This window comes from Saccopteryx leptura, chromosome X, assembly GCF_036850995.1.
Source record: "Saccopteryx leptura isolate mSacLep1 chromosome X, mSacLep1_pri_phased_curated, whole genome shotgun sequence".
NCBI classification, from domain to species: domain Eukaryota; kingdom Metazoa; phylum Chordata; class Mammalia; order Chiroptera; family Emballonuridae; genus Saccopteryx; species Saccopteryx leptura.
The window spans coordinates 5,152,549-5,175,560 of record NC_089516.1 but is presented as its reverse complement, the minus strand read 5'-3'; the positions used below and the strand labels follow the sequence as shown (position 1 = coordinate 5,175,560).

Sequence of the window (23,012 nt, the reverse complement as noted above, 5' to 3'; positions counted from 1 at the left end):
AAATCAGGGTACATATGTTCAAAGAAAACATGTCCAGGTTATCTTGTCATTCAATTATGTTGCATACTCATCACCCAAAGTCAGATTTTTTTTACCACATATATTTAAATAGCAAGTTTATGTTTACAAAGAGCTATTTTAATCCTCTCACTTTATGATAGTTAATACAAAGGTTCTAGTTATGTGACTTTTGCAAAGCCACAGGAAAGAAAGTAAAACTGAAATACTTGGAATTTTGCCTCCTGATATAAAATTAGAAAAAGAAAAAGAGACGAAGTTTAAAACAAGTAAACCTAGTTTTAAGAGTTTTTTTTCAATATCGTTGTTTTTCTAATATTCACTTTGTTCCTTTTTGTGTGTGTGTGTGTGTATTTTTCTGAAGCTGGAAATGGGGAGAGACAGTCAGACAGACTCCCGCATGTGCCTGACCGGGATCCACACGGCACGCCCACCAGGGGCGATGCTCTGCCCACCAGGGGGCGATGCTCTGCCCCTCCGGGGCGTCGCTCTGCCGCCACCAGAGCCACTCTAGTGCCTGGGGCAGAGGCCAAGGAGCCATCCCCAGCGCCTGGGCCATCTTTGCTCCAATGGAGCCTTGGCTGCGGGAGGGGAAGAGAGAGACAGAGAGGAAGGAGGGGGGGTGGAGAAGCAAATGGGCACTTCTCCTATGTGCCCTGGCCGGGAATCGAACACAGGTCCCCCACATGCCAGGCCGATGCTCTACCGCTGAGCCAACCGGCCAGGGCCCACTTTGTTTCTTCTTCTGGTAATACTGGGTGTTAGAATGGTATATCCAGTGGCTTTCACCCGCTGGGTGACTAACTTTCTCATGGACTAGCACAAAATTTCTGGTGGACCGACAGCAGTCCGTGGACCAGTGATTGAAGACCACTGGATGTGGTTGAATTGTTCCTGCCTGTCACTAACGACACAAGCAAATTGGGGGGGGGGGGGGGGCAGACATAGCACCGAGATTGGAATCTGCCCGAAAGACAATTGAACATCTATGAACTAGAGTTAACCAACAACTTTCAGCTGAATATTTGTTCCTGCCTCTCGAGTGGATCTGACCAAACCCTGACTGTAACTCCTGTGTGTACTGACAACTTGATAGCATAGCACCCCCAAGCAGACATGGTTTTTAGGTATTCACTGTTCGAAACATGGCCCTGCTCATTTAAGGTGTGAATGAAATGGGGGAAATTGCAAGGAAGTGCTGGCTGGAATGGAAAGGGAAGAAGGCAGACTGCATTTTGATGAGGAGAAGGCGGAGGATGTCACACCACTCATTTGATCTTTTACAATGAGTGAGGACAGTGCTGTTTTATATTTATTGTCTTATTTAATCCTCACATCATCCCTCTAAGACAGATAGCATTCTTCCTATATCATACGTAAGAAAATTCGACCTTAGAGAAACGCAGTACCTTATTTAAGGTCACACAAGTGATAGAGGCAGGATTTGACCTTAGTGCCATGGCATCCAAAGTGCATGCTCATTAACACTGACAGATATTATATCATAATGGCTGGTCTCTAAGTCGTGGCTCATTAAGAGCCCTGGCTGACCCTAGCTGCTCCTAATGTGGCCCTCACACCAGCAGTATCAGAATCACCTGGGAGCCAGTTAAAAATGAAACATCTCTATAACCATTCCACATTGGCTGAACAGAATCTGAATTTGCACAACAGCCCCGGGATGAGACATATGCACATTGGAATGTGCCTACTAGCCTTGCCTAGACTGTGCCTAGATGACCCCTACCCAGGAGTCTAAAGGTCAAACACTTGCTCATCAGGATGGGGACTAGGAAGCGAACAGCACCTTAGCATCTTTCTTGCAATGTAAAAGAGGGATTTTGCCTGGACTGAGATCCACATATACAATATTTGAGAGGGTCTCTAGGGAGCCCAGGGGAATAGTGGATGCAGGTTCATTCAAATCAAGGCATTTTGAATGGGAAAAGGTCACTAGTAATAATGACAGTGGAACATTAGACAGGAACTGGAACTGCCCTAAACAAACTGGGACCTGTGATAACACCTAAATCTTCTTTGATGAGAATCCATCAAAATATTAGGATTCTCTAGTCTGTAAAAAAATAAAGGCAGAGAGATAGGTAGTTTAAGGTGTACAAATGAAAAAGAGTGACAGTTACTTATTTATTAAATGATATTATTCTAGAAATATTTATTAAGCCCCTCTTCTTCGCCAGTATTTTATAGGCGATAAGGATATATAAGTGGGTATAATATAATAGAACTGAACAGGACTAGATAATTCCCTGTAAGCTTGACAGCAGCAATATTAGGAAACATGATTATAGAATAAGAGTTAACCTCATGAAAGTCACACATTGAGAGCATCTCTGTTTTCTTGTTAATCCAGTATCTTAATAAGTGACATTGTCTAACATGTTTTATTGAATTTATTGGAGTATCATTGATGAATAAAATGATACAGGTTTCAGACGTACAATTCTATAACACATCATCTATGCATTGTACTGTGTGTCCACCACCCCAGGTCCAGTCTCCTTCCATCACCATCTGTCCCCCTCTATCCTCCTCCACCTCCCCCAGGCCCTTTTCCTCTTTTAATCACCACACTGTTGTCTGTGTTGGTCAGTTTTTTTCTTTGCTTATTTTAGAGCAACTTTAGATACATTCATGGAAGATGAATTCAAATTGATAATTAGGCGGGTTGAGAAGTTAGTATTGGAGGAGTGATAAGAAAGCTGTTTTAGATGATTACAAGATAAACTTTCCCTCTCTGATACGTCACCCGGATCTTTTGACAGATATGGAACCTTGGGCCAAATGGGCCATGATGAAATGAAACACATGTAACCTTTGGAGTTCCTCATCTTTTGTGGGTTTTAGAATGGAGTATTTATCCTAAGGGTTTGTTCACCCTGAGCTGTACCTCGTAAGTAGAAAGTACAACGTGTGCATCTTCCACATGGAAAAATAAACAGCAACATCATCTTTTGTAAACAGTAATGCAGTATGCTCAGTGAGATTTACAGATGCATCCATTTAAATAAACAGTGAGAATCCTTATTAACCCTATCATGACCTGTCACCATGGATACTACATAAGAAGATTATTTTATGACCACCACTCTTTCCAGTGCCTAGAACAGAGTCGAGCACTTAGTAGAAAATGAATAAAAATTTGTGGAATGAGTAAATGAATCAGATGGCATTTCAGAGATGCTGAAAAAGACAAGTAGTATTAGTTGTTTCTATTTTAGTCCCCCCCCCCCTCAGAGCACAGAATTGCTCCAAGGCAGCTCCCGTAGATAGCTCAGGTCAATGCAGGAAAGCAGGAAGGCGAGGGCACGGGTTGACCTTGTGGCTTTGCCAACTGTCTCTTCTATTCTGGTTTTGTTTCCTTCATTTGGAGAAGCAGATGTGCCTGACTGATAGGGCAGAAGCCTGGAAGCCCCAAGATCTGGAGGTAATAACATCCTGGTCTCTCAAACTTCCTGGGTGATTCATTGGCCAGCTTCAACTACGAGGTCCATCACTTCCAGAAACCCAGCCCCCTCAGCTCTCTTGTGAGACGGGTTTATGATACAAAGCAAGTAACTATAATTAGCAAATTATAGACAGCCACATTGTTTACACTTAATACTTTGTGAGCTTAAAACAAACTAATTCAAAGCTTAAAATAGTCCTTTGTTACAGCTAGTTCCATGTGAAAGTACTAGGTCAGTTTGTCCTGTGGTAAAAGATATATCACAGATGAAATTCAACGAAGCAGCATAGGCCCCATTTCGTCCTATGTCAAAGGCAAAGTTTTCTGTTTCCCTATCTAAATTCCATGCAGACATGCTTCCTCAGCGTCCACTCCAAATAGACTCGCCTTACTCTTCTCTAGTTTCAACCTCTCTTCTGCACACTCAGTTATCTCCTCATGTAAAAACTCTTGCTTGAGCAAGCCTCTCCTGAAAGCCATATCTTGAATCTTTTACAGCTAAACCTCTTGTTAAGAGTAGTTTGCCACTCAAAGCTACTTCACATACTCATCTCTTTCTGCCAGCTGGCCTCCACCCCGTCACTCTTTCTTGAGTCTCCTTTTCCCAAGGTTACAGAAGACCTCATCACCAAATTCAGGAAGATGAGTCCTTCCTTATTGCATTTAAACTCTTTGGCATTTTAATCCAAACTCTATTTCTCCCTGGCAACCTCTTTACCTCCATTTCCACAGTCCTTTAATAGAATCTTTTGTGTTTTGGGGAACAGAGACATGCTTGGTTATTTCAGGTAGTAAAACTTCATTGCAAAGTTTACGAGGGAAGGAATGTAAGAGGGGGAAAAGATCTTAGCCTTTGGGAGAACTAGAACGCCACTTCAGAAAGGACTCAACAGGAACTCACCACTGTGTATAATACGAGTCTTTAGCAATGTTAGACATTTACCAGGCTGTAGACTGAACTTTACTCACTAAATAGCAATTTCAGTCTCTCTCTCTCCCTCCTCCTCTTTATCTCTCCCTCCCTCAACCCTCCCCAACCCTCCCCTCTTCTTGACCCATTTCCTCTCTCTAGTCTCAGATACCTTCTCTTGACTTCCCTTCTCTTTCCTTCGTGGTTTCTATTCATCTGTATCATCCACTGTCTCCTGCTTTCTACTCTTTGACTACCCATTTGTTCCTTGGTATCCACACTTTATTCTATTACTTAAAACATTGCTATAGTTAATATATTTGCCTTTGGCTGCTTCACTACCTTCTGGAACTAGGTGGATTCTAGTTTTATATGTGCATGTGTAAATGAATGAAGGAATGAAGGAGAGAAGAAAGTAATGAATATAATTTTTAACCGTATCTACTCATTTCATTTTTGTGTCCTCGGTGGCTGTCCATGATATGATATTGCCAGTTATTGAGCACCTACTGAATACCTGACATCACGTTCTCTACCTATATTTCTGACCTTCACACACTTCTAAAAAGAGATAGCTCTCCCCCTTGTTACACATAAAGAAACTGTGGCCCTCATGGACTAAGTTACTTGCTCCAGATGACAATACCAGAAATAGTGAAGCCAGGATTTCAAAACTAATATGATTTTAAAGAAATATTTAATTATCTGAGTAAATGAATGCAACATAGTTTTCTGCATTCATTTGAAAATAAAACAAGGTATAGTTTGATAGTAGCAATTAAAATAATAATTGGTTGGTCTTTTATAGCTCTAGAATTTTAAGCTTGTAAAAGTACAGACCAAGAAGGAAAAATAACTGTCCTCAAATTTGGAAGACCTACTCGACAGATCAAGTAAATTAGGTGGCATTCAGGTGTAAGTAACATAATATTCCCCCCACAGCACGATCAAACGGGAATGGAGTTGCTGTCTGACACCATGAGAGATGCACGGTGGTTTGGGATCCATGTACAGGCTGTTAGGGGAGCACCGCTTCTCCCCTGCAGGACAGTGCATTGAGATATAACAGTTATCAGAAGAAGAAGTATAAGCCCTCTCTTTCTTTCTATTTCTTAGTGAAGTTGTCTCTTCTAGAAGCTTTTTCATAGCTCATTGGCTGGAATTAAGACATGGGCTGTGGCAATGACTGCCAGTTGCAGCCCCTCCCCCCTGTCTTCTCCCTACCTACCTTTGCTGCCTCCGATACGGCTAGCTGCGGTCATCTGACAAATCCCCACCAGTGAGGGCTGCCCCTGTCTTCTCCCTACCTACCTTTGCTGCCTCCGATACGGCTAACTGCGGTCATCTGACAAAAGCCCCACCAGTGAGGGCTGCCCCGGGCTTCTCCCTACCTACCTTTGCTGCCTCCGATACGGCTAACTGCGGTCATCTGACAAAAGCCCCACCAGTGAGGGCTGCCCCGGGCTTCTCCCTACCTACCTTTGCTGCCTCCGATACGGCTAACTGCGGTCATCTGACAAAAGCCCCACCAGTGAGGGCTGCCCCTGTCTTCTCCCTACCTACCTTTGCTGCCTCCGATACTGCTAACTGCGGTCATCTGACAAAAGCCCCACCAGTGAGGGCTGCCTGTTGGCCAATGTACAGATACGTTGTCCAGAGTTCAAGCAGCCACATTGGACCTGAGGCAGGGCAGGGACAAGTAAGCTAAGGACACTTCATCCTTGATGTCATTGTGGTGCCCAAGGTGGCCTAACACCTGACTTCTTTCTCCCAACAGGGAATTATACTTGCATCTTATTTAAAGCCACTGTAATTTTTATTTCTTGCTCTTTTTGTAATTGCAACTGAACTTAATCTGACATCCATTTCCCCTCTGAAAACAGTCCTGGCAAATGGAATGGTATAACCACAACTGATTAAAGGTAATGGAGAGCTAGAGGTGGAGCCAGGGTTTTGGTCATCTACCTCTGTCACACAGAGAAAGGTTGAATGGCCAAACAATATCAGATGGGCAAATGGCTGTTGGGTAGGCAGCTACCTCAGTCTGCTAACAAAGTTAAGTAACTTTTATAAGGTCACATGGGTAACTATTGGTAGAACAGAAGTTCCAACTCAGGTTGTCTAAAAAAGACGTTCAGTGAACTTATTTTTACCAGCTGAGTTTAGTTGACAATTTATCATTATTTTATAAAGGTTATTTATACATATCAAGGAGATGGACACCCCAACTGTTAAACATCTGTTGCTTACTTAATTCCTCCTTACTAAGATACAAATGTTTAGCAGTTACCTTTGCATTGATGAGAAGTATATGCCTGTAGGGAAAGATTCCAGTCACGTGGAAAAATAGCAGACAGAGAGGGCCATGTCAGACTTAGATACCTGGTCATGAGTAGTAAGTAATGTGACAAAAATTAGCCTTGTTATTCTTGTTTGCCTGAGTTGAATATTGAGATCGCTGTATTTCCCTAGCACGTGGACCAGGCAGGGAGTGGACTGAGGTGAACTGAAATTGTTTTGAGCTGTGGGAGGAAGGCAACCCAACTGTGTGTCTGTGGGCTTTCAAAAATTTGAGGGCAGTTTGAAAAACAGCCCGCACTGCACCACACACACGAGTTTCCTTGTCAACACCATGCTGATGCTGACCCCAGAGGTTTCACTTCCCTTAACATACTGCCCCTCCACTTGGGGATGAGGCATAGCCCTTTGATTTCCAGGGCGGTGGCCTCCTTTAGTGATTTGTGGAAGTCAGTAGTCATCTCAAAAAAGCGACATCAGTAGGAATGCCCCTGATGGAAAATCTTCTGCCTCAACATAATTATATATGGTTTTATTTTTTCTTCTTTTTAAAGGGGCCTTCGAAGTGAAGTTTCAGAAGGAAACAGTGCCTTTGTTATAATTTTTATATATCTCAGTCAACTGAAAGGGTGGAAAAAACATTATGATGTGGACAGTATTCGTATAAGATTCAAAGGTGAATTTGATCTATGTGACTGACTGATAAATAGCTCATGGCCTCGAATAGCAGTGGATTTCACAAAGTGATTTCACTGAAGCCAAAGGAGGCAGGGTGAAGGAGGCAAAGTGGAAGTCTACACAGTTCCTGGAAAAGCATCTTCTTAGAACACACAGGAAGGGGCTCTTTAAAGTGCGAAGCATTGCATGTACAATTATAGTGTTTGCTAATGCTTATGCTAAGCTGATGAGGGATTTTTATTGCACTGGAATATGATGGTAGGGAGTTTGGTACTGATGCGCATTTTGAACAGCCTTCTATGAAGGTTAAATAAGATTTGAAAGTTATATTGACAATACTTACTAACAAGACTGGTTGATTGCCTTTCATCTTTTGCCTTTAATCTTCCTTAAGGGCAATTAATTTGCAGAATTAGTTCATTAATTATAAATAATTTCCTCTTATTAGCTAATGAAATTTCTTCTTCTGTTATTCAGAGTAATTATGTGTTCCTCAATGTAAAAAAGAAAAATGGTAACATATGAAAGTAGCTTTATTCTGACATCACTAATTCAGGTTGGTCCATTTGTCTCAGAGAAGATGGACGTGACACGACCAGGTTTTGGGCGAGCAGATAGTGCTTCTCAGTACATTGATAGTACCATCTGTCAGAGGACTTGACATTTGTATAAGAAAGAACTGATTGATGATACCCAGTACCTGAAATGTTTGCTCTTTTAAGAAAATACTATAACAGATGCTAATATAATTAAGTATTATTAATTAAGGGAGAATTTACCCATTCTGTTATATACAGAATTTTCCCAAATTAAGATGAATTTATTTTTAAAAACATAAATACCTAAGATTTAGTTTTGACTCTTTGAAGGACTTTGCATTAAATTGTTCATAGACATGAATGGATAACTTTTATGATGATAGAATAGAATTAAATATCCCAACTGATTTTTCTATTATAAAAAGGCAACAGAATCACTAAAGTATAGGAGAATTAACAGAAGAATTGAGATCACTCAGGGCTACCCGAGGAAAACAATTAAAATACAGTTAGAATAATCATATGACCTAAAAACCCCTCTCCTAGCTGTTTTCCTATAAAAATGAAAACCTACGTCCACACAGAAACATTTACCTGAATGTTCATGGCAATATCATTTCTAGTAGCCAAAAAGTAGTAACAATCCAAATGACTACCAGCTGATGAATGGATAAGCAACTGTGGTATATACATACACTACAATATTATTCAGCTTTAAAAAGAAATGATAAATGCTATAACATGGATGAACCTTCAAAGTCATATGCTAAGTAAAGAATTCAGACACAAAAGGCCCATACTGTGACTGCATTTATATGAAAATCCATAGAGACAGGAAGGAAATTCCTGGTTGCCTGGGACTGAGGGAGAGTAAGTGGAGAGTAACTGTTATTGGGTATGGGTTCTTTTGGGGGGAGGATGATAAAAATGTTCTAAAATTGATTGTGATGATGATTGCACAACTCTATGAATATACTAAAACTCATTGGACTGCAAGCTTTAAAATGGAGAATTTTATGGTATGTGAATTGTCTCAATTTTTAAAAAGAAGATATAGCTAAGATCTCAGTTGATATAAAGTCTTATCAACTAACCACAAATCATATCAGATTTGGAGACCAATAAAGACATGATCAAAATCATGAGTGCACAGGGCACAGGGTTCTCTAACTCCATCTCTCATCTGACTCAAAAAGAAAAAGAGTTTCCCACCAGCTGAACGGGAGAAAAGCCAGGGATTCTGTGAATCAGAGCCTCTTGGATTTCGTCCATTCCCATTGCTCTGGAAGTGATTAAATCCAATGATGAACCAGTGTCTGCAAAGGATGATGCATTGTGTATATGTCTGTCATTTTGAGATTAATTATAAAAGGTAACTAAAAAGAAATGACTTCCCAATTCAGTGCAATTTGGGATTGGTTCATAAGCATAACACCATTGTAATTAAAATCCACAATGAAATATTCAGAGACTCCAGGAGCGAAAGCCATGGCATTCTCCATTAACCAGAACTGTTATCTACTTTCAGATAATATTAGCTGTGATGAAATTCCCCAGCAATAAAAGGTGAAAATGAATTAATGAGAGGCACAGGCTCTGTCAGTATTAAATGCATAACCAACATAGCAACAGAGAGATAAAGAGGATATTTGAAAATGTACTCCCTCCAGCAGAACATACAAAATATGTTCTAATCTTGCTTTAACGCTATCATTTCCCTTATTTCTGGGTCAAGGCGATGTGGCTATTCTGTTATTTAATTTTTAATAAATTCTTACTTTGTTTAGATGTAAATCTGCTAGAAATTTTGTTAGATATTAAAAGGTATATATATCATATATATATAAAGGTTTATGTATATACATATCATATTGAAATACAATAATACTGCATCTTACAATATATCAAGTGATTATATTAAATCATTATAATATTGATGTGCATTCTAACAATTCATTAATGTCCTATTAGACAAAAGAAAAGTATAATATTTTTTAAAAGAAATTTAAAAAATTACAGCAATCAAAAGATTTAAGAAAAAAATTATATTGGTGCACTGCAATGATATTTTGTTACAAAGTAGCAAAAACTGATGTAAAATACTTCCAATTAGGTTAGGGTCATAAACCCTAGTGAAAGCAGTCAAGCAAATAGCCACCTTGCCAAACTTGAATTTCCACTGTTGGCTAACCACTCCTCATTCTTTAACCTGAATCCCCTGGAGAAAAATCAGAAAGTTAACCAAGCATCAAGTGGCCAGTGAGCTCCTGCCATGTGTCTAGTACCTAAGGTGCTGTAGGGAACGTAAAAAAGCATACGGCATCGTTTCCTTCTCCAGAGGCCGTGAACTAGCCTGTAGTTCGCTGGGGATGATGTCTCCTACTCAGTGTCATCAGAATAGTACCAGCCTTAAACAAAGTTTTGAAGTTTGGTTCAGGCCTTTATTAATTAATTAGCATGCATGTATTAATTGTGGAGGCTGCAGCATCTGCTCCATTCCTCAGCCACCCAGAGCCAGCAACAAACTTCTCATCTTCTGTTGCTAAGCATCCCCGTGGTCTCCCTTAACAAACTCTTCCATCTTCTTCATATCTTTCATGGAAACTTAATGCAGGAGAATTGAATTACAATGGTGGGACCTAACAAGGTCATGTTTGTCCTCTCACCCAAAGCAGGAGTCTTTTTCATACATTGGGGATGGATGATCAAATACTTACCCGCATGAACCTCTGAATGTTAAGAGCCCCCTTCCCCATAGATCACTTAGTAGATCACTTATCCTTGGGTAAAGGTTTTCTTTAGAAAGAGACTCTTTGGGAAAGGCCCAGACCTACTTCTGGATTGCCATTCAGTTCTCTGCAATCTTTCTTGGTAGACTGTGTCTACTAGCGAGTTCCCCTGACCACTAGTCAGATAGTATTTTAAGCCAGCATTTCTGTTACCCCATATCTTAGCAATTCCAGTCTAAACAGCCTCAATTCTTTTCCCGAACTTCGAAGTTTTGTTAAATGACAGTGTTTCCAGAACCTTCCCCTCCCCATCCTCACTGCCCGCTTCAGGGCTTGCTGGGTGCATCCCCGTCTTTCAAAGGTGTGGCCTCCAAGGTGTAGTTTGGGGCTTTACATGTGCTCTAGCCTGGGTGGAGCCCATTTCATTAGCACTTACCTTGACTTGGATTATTCTTTTCTTGTAGCCCAGGTTTCTGTTGCCTGGTTTAGCACTTTTATCAGACTTCATTTCAGCTTAGTGGACCATCTAAGAGCTCTACTTCTTCCTTGAGTCACCTCTCTAGCTCCAATTAAGTTTGTTATTATGTGAACACAAATGTCTAATTTTTTGAATTTTTATTGTTTTTAGTCTCATTCTAAACTTGTGTTCTAATTAAATTATTATAATAAACTTAATCAATATTTTAAAACCCTAGTTTTCTATCTTGGTTTATGATCTATTCTTCCTAGCTTAGTGTCACCTGCAAATTTGATAAGCATGACTTATACCATATGTAAATATTTTAGATGAACATGTTAAGCAAATGCCTAGTATTATAGATTCACCCTCTTTATTAAATAGTACCTGATAGTCAGAGTTCTTAAATCCATCTGAATGTATAACTATTTCTGCTACATTTTACTGTCTGGTCCACACATTTTCCACAAAAGGAAATTTGTTAGTACTTTACTACCATTTATCTAAACCTTTTGGGGTCAGGCTCCATGGTAATGGGAGAAAAGTGACTACTATATGGCATGTGAGGTAATTATGTTGAGAATGATGATCTATCAATCAGGGCATCCTATGTAGAACAACTCCATGTTACTTGTGTACACCTTTCAGTTTACTATCCAAGGTCACATTCCTCTGCTAACTATAAATCTATAGTTAGTAGTGCTCATTTTATAATAAATGGTGGTGGTGGTGGTCATACTGGTGCTGATGGCAGTGGTGGTGATCATGGTGGCATTGGTGGCTATAAATATAGTGGTAGTGATGGTGGGGATGGGAACATATATTTAGTTCTTTTCACATGCTGGGCTTCATTGTAAGTGCTTTACAATTACTATGTCATTTAATCATCACAACAATTTTGTGGGCTACGTGTTGTACATCAACCCTGACAAGTGTGGACATTGTGGATATTTATAACTGTTATATTCTCTTTGGTAGATACTGGAAACCAGTAAAGAAGTAAAAGGTATTAAAGGTTAACCACTGTGTCACCCTGCCATTATTAGGAAAGATCAAGTTATCCCAAATATTACCATTTTTTAGCCAGCGGGCACCAAAAATCCAACCTGTTTTGTTAGCTTGACAACAACAACAACAAAAATTAAGTTCTTTGTCATTTCAGGTATTCTAAGCATCTGTTTGCATGAAAGGTTTGCCTGATGCAGTCACAAAAGTTTGTTGGGTCCTTAAACATCCTAGGCAATGAATTTTTTAGAAAATGGCTGCAAGGCACACCCTCTTCAATAATGAAGTCAAGGAGAGTGAGCAGAAAATGCTGAGAGGAAGCAGAACCACCAGGGAAGAGAGAATTGAAACAAAGAATGAGGGGTCAGGCAAAAATTCATCTGGGCCACTTGCCACATTTTCTGACTACTAAACTGTTTGCTCAACTATCAAGAAATAGGTGTTCCCCTTGGGGTACTTAGGCTAGACTGACATATCCACCACCCGTTTAAAAACATTCAGTATAGTCTAAGTATTACTGGTCCCTGAGACAGATTGTTTCTGGTCAAACAGGGGGACCCCAGCAAATATCTCAACACAAAATACTTCTAAGTATTGGTTAAGATTGGTAAACTTCCTGAAAGGAAGGAATTTCTTTCTCAGGGTATCTTGACATTAGAACTCTCCCCACCACACACACACTGCCTTTATTTTAAAATACTTCATCTGGGAGAGCACACTGTGTGGAATTAATACCTCTTTCTTGTCCACAGCACCATGCAGGTAACCTAAATGCATTGGGAAACTTTTTTTTTGCCTTCTTTCCAAATGCTAATTTGAGAACACTTTTGCCCTGGCTGGTTTGCTCAGTGGTAGAACATCAGCCCCGTGTGTGGATGTCCTGGGTTCAATTCCCAAACAGGTCATACAGGAGAAGTGACCATCTGCTTCTCCATGCCTCCCTCTCTTCCTTCCCTCTCTCTCTCTTTCTTCACTTCCCACAGCCATGGCTCTATTGGAGCAAGTTGGCCCCAGGCACTGAGGATGGCTCCATGGCCTTGCTTCAGGTGCTAAAGTAGCTCAGTTGCTGAGCAACAGAGCAACAGCCCCAGATGGGCAGAGCATCACCCGTTAGGGGACTTGCCAGGTGGAACCCAGTCAGTCAGAGCATATGCAGGAATCTGTCTCTCTGCCTCCCCACTTCTGAAGAAAAAACAACAACACTTTTATGCATGGTTTGCTTCTGTGTACTGATCACACTGAACAGTCCAAGTAGCCACAGCTACCCTGGAGGACAGATCTTTATTGGAACTTCTATAGTGTTGCCAAAAATGACCCTTTCCACAGCCAGCACAGATGTGCATAGTTGCAGCCTACCTTCAATTTGGAAGCATGTTAGTGAGGCAGCAATTTCTAATTAGCCACCCACAAATGGATGTGTACTAAGCAAGCTTGATAATACACTTTGAAAGCATTTTTGAAGATCAGTTAACATCCATAATGTGTGTAGATATAAACATATAAACTGTAAATAGACATCAATCTGACTGAACCTAATATATATACATAGTATATAATTTTTATATATGTATATTGGTATTTTATATACCAACTAAAAGATCATTCTCAGACATTTATTCTTAAGGAATAAATCTTACTTCATTTCAGACTCCTCCTGGGTGCTGGAATATTTTATCTTTGGGCATGATTAAGTACGGAAATGTAACACCGAAAATGAAATATCATTAATTGCTCTGTACTAGAGGATTGTGGGAGATTATTCAGGTGGGCTGTGCTTTCTCTTCTGGTCTCCTCGCTGGAGGACAAGTCACTATACTGAGCTTAGCTCCTGTCTTTGCCCTTGCCCTTTGATTAAAGACTCTGATCAGCTGACTTAAGACATTACATTTGGGAGGCCCTCTGCTCTTCCACGCACTACTCTGGCCTCCAGTGGCTCCTGTGCTCTTTTTGAAGGTCTTGGCTACCTTCAGTTGAATAAACTGAAGTTACACTGAACATACCTGCTTCAGCATGACCATTACTTCATTTGGACTGGCTAACAGTGTATATTTTTATGGCTCCTAGGCTGTAAATATCCTTTATTTCCTAGCAGATTCCAATATGCTAATGTAATCATCCAACATCTCTCTGTTGCATTGTTAGCTCTGTGTGTGTACAAATTATTTGAATTTGTAATTCACCAATTTGTACCAGAACTATCGCTTTGCAATTGGTGAGAACAGTATCCTTTGTACACATTAAGTTCCACTGATTCAAGAGGACTATTATATTATTTATATAAAATAGTGAGTCTTTCAGTTGATTCCAACAGGATGTTAATGAGGCCCCAGGTCGATTCCTGATTACAACTCTTTCATTTCCTGTCCTACAGTTGTTTTGTTGGTCTGAGGGTGGCTAGTTGGAAATGTGGCTAAGTTCAAACCAATCCCCAGAACAAGAGCAACTGTTAAAGTACAGAGCTCAAGCCTGGGCCACAGTTTATCTTTTCCCCAAGAAAAGACAAAGACATTTGTGTATAAATGAAAACAGATTTGCACAGAGTATTGTAGAGTATGTGTATGTGTGCTGTGTATATATTTTTGTGTACCTGTGTGTGTTGGGGGGGTACATCTGTTGTCATATTAATGATGAGAGCAAAATACACCTATTAGTTACCCTGAAGCAGGTTGTGTGCTAAGTGTTGGACCTGCCATGTGTTTTATCTGTGCAGGGGATTACTATAATGATCACCCAGGCATTTCCAGAAGGGAAAGGTGAGGATTGATATGCCAATGCCTAAGGATCTCCCAACGTGTGGTCTACACCCATGTATCAGTGAGCTGTTGGAGCCTCAGCAGGAATTTTCCCACAGAAAGGATGTTCTAACTGGCAGACTCCCAGGACCGCCCACAAATCCATTTAACCATAACAGAGTTGACGGGCACTGTCAGGGATGGAGTTGGCTTCCAAGTGGGAAGTTAGCCTAGTATTAATAGCACAGTTCCAGCTGCACTGTGGGACCAGCAGACTTCTGATGGACTGGCCTGGGAACCGTGGCACTCTCTGTAACATTTATGGGAAATGGATTTCTTGGTTACCATGGTGGGAGAGGAGTACTATAGTGCTATGAGAACCATGGATTCCCATTTCCCCCTCCTCTAAACCACCACCAGTGCCGGTGTCCGGCAGAAGAAGACCAAGGTGAATCCTAGGGGAACCCTTCTCCTGCCTCTACGTCTGGGGAGAGCCTGCTCTGGTCCTGGTTCGGCTCCCTTGGGTCAGCTGTTGCCATGTACAGGATATTTGTAAGTTGGGTGTTTCTAGGTCACCTGTATTTAATCATGTGATATCTATGTTTATTTTAACATAGTAGCTGTTTATCCAGGTGAAACCATATTAGAATTTAATGTTTATTTTTATTTTAAAAACTTTTAAAAATTATTTTGACTAATTCCAGCCCTGATTATGTTCTTGTGCCTCCTTAAACAGTTAAAGCCATTATTTTTATGCAGATATAAAGGGTGTGTGTGGCCGCAGTAAAACATTTTGCTTTCTGGTCATAGGAAGGAATAAGGGAAGTGGGTGGTGCAGAACGGGTGTGTGTGTGTGTGTGTGTGTGTGTGTGTGTGTGTGTGTGTGTGTGTTTAATTTGAATATGACCCAAGGGTGTGTTTAAGGAATCAAAATTGTGTTTGTATTCAAGGGAGCTCTTTTTCACCAGTGTATTTGGAAATTTTTCAGACCATTTTTTATAGGAGTATTAGAATGAAAAGATTTTTCTCCCCTGGGAGCTCTTTCAAATCAATTTTTAAAAAGGATTTTTAAAGACTAGATGGCAACCAGTAAATTATGTTAGGCTAATCCTAAGTAAATATCTCTGTGATGTAAGTGCTGCATCACAGTTATGGTGTATATATGATCCAAAGGGAAAATAATTTGCTCAGTGACTTGATTTTCTTCCTTTTTTCATGACTCATAAGGTGTCAAATTCATCCTGTCTGAGGCAGTAAAATGTGGGAACTTGTGAATGAATAACAATTTCAAAGTGTAAATCAACTAAAAAGTATATGAAACCCTGCTGGATTCAGAGGAGGTCCCTTGATATTTCTGAGCCACATTTCTCTTTCCAAGATTCTATTTTTGGGCACAGTAATAAATGCAGATTTCATAAAGGAAGATTTCAGCACTAAATTAAATTTATCTTAAAATATTGGCCGCCCCTTAATCCTCTCCCAAACACTGAAAAACTCGGGAGTTTGAATTGCTGAAATATGGGATAATTTTCTCCCAGATTATTTAATAAAAAATTATATTTTAGGGTTATGAGTGTAGAATTATGACACAGACAATTCACAAAACTTAATAAGCCTCTCTCTATGGAAAAGTCTAGATTGTCTCTAAAAGATCTCATTATTTTACCCAGCCTAATAATTATAAATTTGAGGAAGTAAAACTGAGTGCTCATGAATCTCAGAGTGGCAGATCCAATTGGCATCATTCTAACCCAATCGTTCATTTTGTAGAAAAGAGAACTGGAGATCGGGGGTGTTAAGTGACTTAAGCACAGCTACTGCAAGTGAGGGCAGAGCTGGGAGCATGGTGGTAAGCAACAGTGAGAGTGTCCTTATCCTATTGAAGGTCTTCTATTTCCTGGGTTTACTTCCATCTTTTCATTTCACTCTCCTAATAGCATTGTAAGACAATGGGTTATGTTCTAGCTTTATAAATGAAAACAAACAAACAAATATGGGAGGTTCTCCAACTGCCCACAGTCAATAGGCATTAAGAGCCCAGAAAGAATTCAAATGTACACCCACTAGTTCTGAAGGTCTCATGTCTCTATTGCACCAGGCTGGCTCCCAGGCCCCAGTATAGCTTAGAATCCAAGCAGCACTCCTTCTTTATACCTGTTTATATGTAATATATCAAGAGCATCTTTATCTAACCACTCACTGTGGCTACTGAATTTGATGGGTAGTAGTATGGGGTATTGGGTCAGTCTTTTCACCTTTGTTTTTCTAACAAAAAATTATTGTCCCTGTCCTACTACATTTGTCTTTAATGCTTCCTTTTCTTCTTTGGAAAACATATATCAATACTTTAAAATGTCTAACTCCTTCTGTTAGTCTAAAGAAGACCGCATTTCTTTCTCTTTTTCAGTGATTTATTCATTCAGTAAACATATACAAAACGAGTACATTCAATAAATATGTATAACTATGAGCAGACACCGTTCTATGCTTTGGAGAGACAACTCTGAACAAAACAGAGCCTCACCAGGCCCTGTGGTACTTTCATTCTAGTGTGTCAGGGATAGCCAATACATAGACATCAGAAATAAAGTAAGTGATACTGTGATAAGTGTTCTAGGAACAAGACATAAAGAAAAGACCAAGGTGAGGACACACCAGAAAGATGGGGTAAAGATAACTCGAAAGGACTTCACTGAGAGGGGGGCGATCCAGGTGGGTTTGTTATTCTATAATTGAGTCAATGAAAATAAGCTGGTAGGTGCTTATTTTTTTCAGCAAATTTCTTTCTAAAACTGTAATATTCCAACTCCTACCAGTAGTGAAAGGCATATCCTCTCTCTGTCTCTGTCCTTTTCATACATCTTCCCATTCACCCCCATGTGGAAACCATTCTTATCACTGTGGTACAAAAAATAGGAGTAAATAATCTGCCTATGAATCTAAGGAAGACACAACTAGAAAACAAGGGAAGAATAGTACTAGGTCTCCCCTCCCCAAACATCTAATTTACGGCGGAGGAGACCAGATTTCAGAACTGTTGAAATGACTAGGTCCAGAATCACATGTCAAGGTTACTCATTGTTTCATTTATCCATTAAGTTATGAACTGACTTCCTAGAGTAGACCAAGCTGGTCCAGGAGATCTGGATCCAGGAGATTGGACAGGAATCACAGGAGATGCTCTCTGGCCTGGAGGCACATGCAGGAACCTATGACCCAACCCAGTGCTCATTTCCCTGTACCGTAATTGAGAGGCTACTCTCTTTTATAGGGTATGAGAAGAATGACAATGGTTTTCCCATTTCTCTTTATATCTCCCACTCTGCCCTTCAAGTGTGATATGGATGAAATGAGACTACATCAACTAACTTGGCAACTGAAGCCACTTTGTATATCAGTTTCTATGGGAAAATGCATTCAGACTTTCAACACCAACCATCTATATAGACTTGCCAACTGGAGAGTACGAGTTGGAAAATATTAGCATAGGTTGTTTAGGGTTCATTGAGGTAACTTCTGCCTGCCCAACCTCCAAGATATTGACCATCTCCTAGAGTAAGCAACATCCCTGTCACTCCTGAAGACAGCATCAAATGACATACAAATGATCAGTAATGGCTTCCTTAAAATTGTATGGAAAAAGCTTTCTTCTCTTTACTATGAAGACAAATTGATAATCATAAATATTCACCCTTAAGACAAAGGACAACAAATCGTCCTCTATGGAGTGTGCGTACCAGCCATTCTGTAGTTGTCATAGTTCTCTAAGGCCATGAGGATCTACAAGGGAATTGGAGCTCATTTAATTTGTGTTTCTTGCATTATCTATAAGTGGACCTCCAGTTTCCATGCATGGCAGTAACCAGCATAGTACCACGAATGTATGTGCAGAGGAGTGGAAGAAAATGTTTCCTTGGCCATTGTGTACAAGTAGCTAGTGTTATTTCCCCATCTTCCTTCCATAATGGGAATGCCATGAGAATTTCAGTTCATGTTCTACATCCCTGTCATCACCTTCTTGATTAGAATGATATGCTGTAGATAATAGAGACTTTGAATTTATATAAGTTTCCTAAGGAAGCATGAACTTGGATTGAACTATAGTAGATGCTTCGCCAAAGTTCAAAGGAAATAGGATTGTGGTTGCCTTGGCAACCATAGCTTTGCACTCACTTTGTTTTATTACTTACTATTTTCTTGTTTTGATGTCATTTTGAGGAGAAACAAAGGAATGAGTATCAGTAATGTCTCATTTTTAATTTATGAGGCTGCTGGGAGTGATACGACTTATGTAGCTATAGAAGTATCTCCTTTTCCTAGTATCTCCCAAAGCGTTGGAAAGTCCAGCCATGTGAAATAAAGTAAAAATAGGCTATTACTTATGTTGAAACATAAATATCATCTTTACTTTCTTTGAAGGTAATTATTTTTAAATGAATAAAGTAGACTATCACTTTTCTATTTCTACCTAGTATACAACTATGACTTCTATATTTCTTTAAAAAGGGAAGATCAGTAAATTTCTCTCTCTCTATATATTTTTTACATGTAATGCAATTATTCAGCAGTGAACAGCTATTTAATTAAAATAATCCTACTCTAGGAAAAAGCCAGGTTGAGAGAGTGCCAAACAGTATTACATTATTTCTTAATTTTTCAATCATTGTTGACCTATTATTATATTAGTTTCAGATATATTATTAGATTAGTTTCAGTGATTACACATTTATGTAACTTATGAAGTGATCACCCGCGGAAGTCTAGTAGCCATCTGACACCATACATGGTTATTAGATTATGTATTAAATTATTAATCATCAACACATCTTCTGTTAGGTTTCCTTTGTAGACCACATCAGGTTTTTTTTTAAAGAGCAAAGGTAGTGATTAATATTTGAATCATTGTCATTAGTTTATTAGTACAAATATATATTACTGCATGACTGTAGTTCAAAAAGTCATTTAAAAACATTTCATTTTGTCCAATCACTTATTATTAAGTTTCCATGGGGAAATTTTATATGTTAACACCCTAGGACAGAACTTAGGAGAGTTTTATATCAAGGGGCAGATGGTAAATATTTCAGGTTTGGGGGCCCATGATGGTTTGGTTGCTACTACTCACCTCTGAAGTCACTGTCAGCATCCAGAAACAACAGGCGAAGGGACAGAGCTGGCTGTGCCAAGCGAATACTGTTTTTCTGGAAAGCGCGGCTGCGTCTGCGTTGGGCCCGTGGCTGCAGGGTGCCAGCTCCTGCTCCGAGGGAAAGAGTGTTCTGCTGGTTTCCTCGCCACAGCCCACCTGACGGCACTGCTTCGAGCAAACGGGTTCTTCTAAAACATGAGCCTAACGCTCTTTCCTCTCACTGCCTTTTGCATAAAATGTCATAGAGCTGCCATGTTGGTTTCCAGAGAAGTGAGAGAGGAGTGCAGGAGGGTAGAAGCTGATATTTCCTAATAGTTTGCTTAGTTGAATGCTGGTCGAACATTTGACAAAAATAAACTAATAAGATTCCCTTCCATGTTGATCAAATTCAAAACCAATCTTGAATGTCAAAGGCCTACTGTCCCGTCCTTGAACATACCAGCGGTGTAAACTGAGGCAGGCACTGGGATATGGAGCCGCTTTGCCCCCAGCTGACCTCTCTATCCCTGGGACACCCCTAGGCCACCGGATACCAAGCAAAACACGTTTGTTTGTTTATTTTTCTATAGAATATTTTCTGGTGCTTGTTCAAACCGATTTAAACATCCCCTTTTCATTTTAATCACATATTTCAAACATAAAAAGTATAGAAAAATTAAACAAGATTCAATAACATTAGGTATTGTTTGCTTCATATATTTTAAAATCTTTTTTGAAATAAATAATATATATGAACACAGCTGAAACCTATACCAGACTTTTTATCCCCATGATTTTTCCATATCCTAACAATTTATAAACAGACCATTTATTTTCAGATGACTATGCATTCTTTCCTGTTTCTTAAAATGAGTTCTTGAGAGCCAAGAGGAGAGAACATTTTTAGCGGGTTGATTTTGATGTGCACATCGTCATTGCTGCACTATAGGACCAATTTGATCTGATTTGATGTGGTTTTCTCTACATCCATGACTAAATAATGCTCTGAGTTCACTAGTGAGAGAGACGTGGCGAATTCCCCACACCTTTTGCATATTGTAAATGAGGGATGCACGTCAGAGACACTGAATATAAATTTTTCTAATTCATAATAAAAGGCTGGATCCAGCTTTCCAATTTCATGGCAGTTTTTTGAAACACATGATTTTCTCTGCTGCTCTAACATAATTAATGCTTTGTGGAACAAATACTTTCACAAGCGTCCCCTCACTCTCCCCTTGGGGCGTCCTGTGTGGTGTTTAGAACAGGTAGTATTGCACTCTGCTGCTCCCCAGTAAGGAGAAAAGAGTCAGCACAGTGCGTGTAAGCCTTGGCTGCGCGTTAGTACCACCTGGTGAGCTTTGAAAAAGTACCCATGGATGGGTCGCTGAGCCCACCCACAGAGATTTACCACACTGGGCTGAGATGGACCATGGGCACTGGTGTTTTAATTGATTCTACTGTGCATCCAAGACTAGAATCCTTGGTGAACCAGTAGAACTGGTCCAAATCCTTTAACTTAGTGGCTCTCAACTGTGGGCTATTTACCTCTGCAGGGGACATTTGACAATGGGACATTTTTGACTGTCATAACTTGGGGTGACGGATGCTCCTGGCATCTAATTTGTAAAGAACAAGAATGCCGCTAAAACATCCTATAGATCCCCTCCCAACACAGAAATATATGGCCCCAAATGTTAATAGTACAGAGGTGGAGAAACCCCCATTTAATCTTAAGTCCTAGCCTAAAGTCCCTCTGACTCTAAACTATTGTTCTTTCTTCAGTCCCAAGTAGCTAGGTTATTCAAATTAGTCATCTTTTTATTATTGCTGTTAATAATGCATATTTTGAGTAGGTTGCTATTCAAAGCTAAAATGTTTACAATGACATTTCAGTTTCTCAGGAACTAGGTGATGTGTCATAACCACACTAGGACAGGCAGAAATCCTGCTTTTGTAAAAATACCAAAAGTAACACAAAACAAATACAAAAAAAACTCAGCATCAAAAAGAAGAAAAGAACTGTTTCTCAACTTAAGTAAATGTATGATGACAAATGAGAGATCTGTATTATATAAAGCAGTGCTTCTCCAGCTTGAGTGTGCATTGAAATCCCCTGTAAGCTGATTGAAATGGGTGCTGCTGGGCCCCATTCCCAGAGTGTGTGGCTTTGTTGGTCTGTGGTGAGGGTCACTCGCTTGCATTCCTCACAAGTTGCCATCTGAGATGGAAGCTTCTGGCCCAGGGACCACACTTGAAGAATTAGTGATGTAAAGTGTGTTTCTACAGTCTGAACTTTTCAAGTGAATATTAACCTCAGGGCTGTCTGTTAAAGTAATAAGGTAATATTCCTACACATGCAAAAATTACCTCATCATTGTATATCAATGACTTGAAAATATGATTAAGAAGTACAAGGACCTTCTAGTTCTACAGTTACAACCATGAGAGATTATGGAATTGAACCTTTGCTCCCATGTCTAAGAGCAACAGGAGCTCACTCCTCTCCACCTGATTAGAAATGAAAAGATGCCAGTTCACTGAGACATTTTAACATGTATCTAGTCGGTGAGAGAGTTCATTTTCTAAGGGAACTGATGTACATTCTTCAAATGATAAGTGGCTGCTTAATTGAAAAATGACTTGAACCAAAATTTCCTAGCTTTGTATACATTAGCATGATTGTAGAAGGGGAGACGGATATCTGAAACTTCAGTGAAATTTATTGCCAATCTATAAAATAACCCACCTTAATTCCTTAACTAATTGGATTATCGGCACAGGTGGTTAAACAAGCTTTTAGAGTCAAGTATGGAATCTGAAACCTCTTCAGGTGTTTTGGGAATAAGTCATTTACTCTTCTAGTTCATGTCCCAACAACACTTGACAGACGGTGGTGATGGAAGCGGTATGTTTTGTGGTTTTCCACAACCAGCCTAAAGTCAGTTAGTACAAAATACTATGTGTGTGAAAAATCTAAACCCCACAGTGGTAAAATTCAAGAGTGCCTACCCCTTATTTTCTACAGCTAGGGCACATAGAAACTAGAACATGC

The 23,012-nt window shown here is 39.8% G+C and overlaps 1 protein-coding gene across 3 annotated transcripts in view; it reads left to right on the top strand.

Moving 5' to 3' along the window:
- Window positions 1-23,012, top strand: part of ARHGAP6 (Rho GTPase activating protein 6) — a 457,788-nt gene that overhangs the window by 263,688 nt on the left and 171,088 nt on the right. Inside the window, exon 1 of one of the 3 annotated variants that reach the window (XM_066356907.1) lies at window positions 15,170-15,384. The exons of the other annotated variants lie outside the window; for them this stretch is intronic. Coding sequence (XP_066213004.1) covers window positions 15,370-15,384 — 15 coding nt within the window. The 5' untranslated portion in view covers window positions 15,170-15,369. Of the gene's footprint in view, window positions 1-15,169; window positions 15,385-23,012 lie in introns of those variants that run through there. 3 annotated transcript variants of the gene reach the window in all.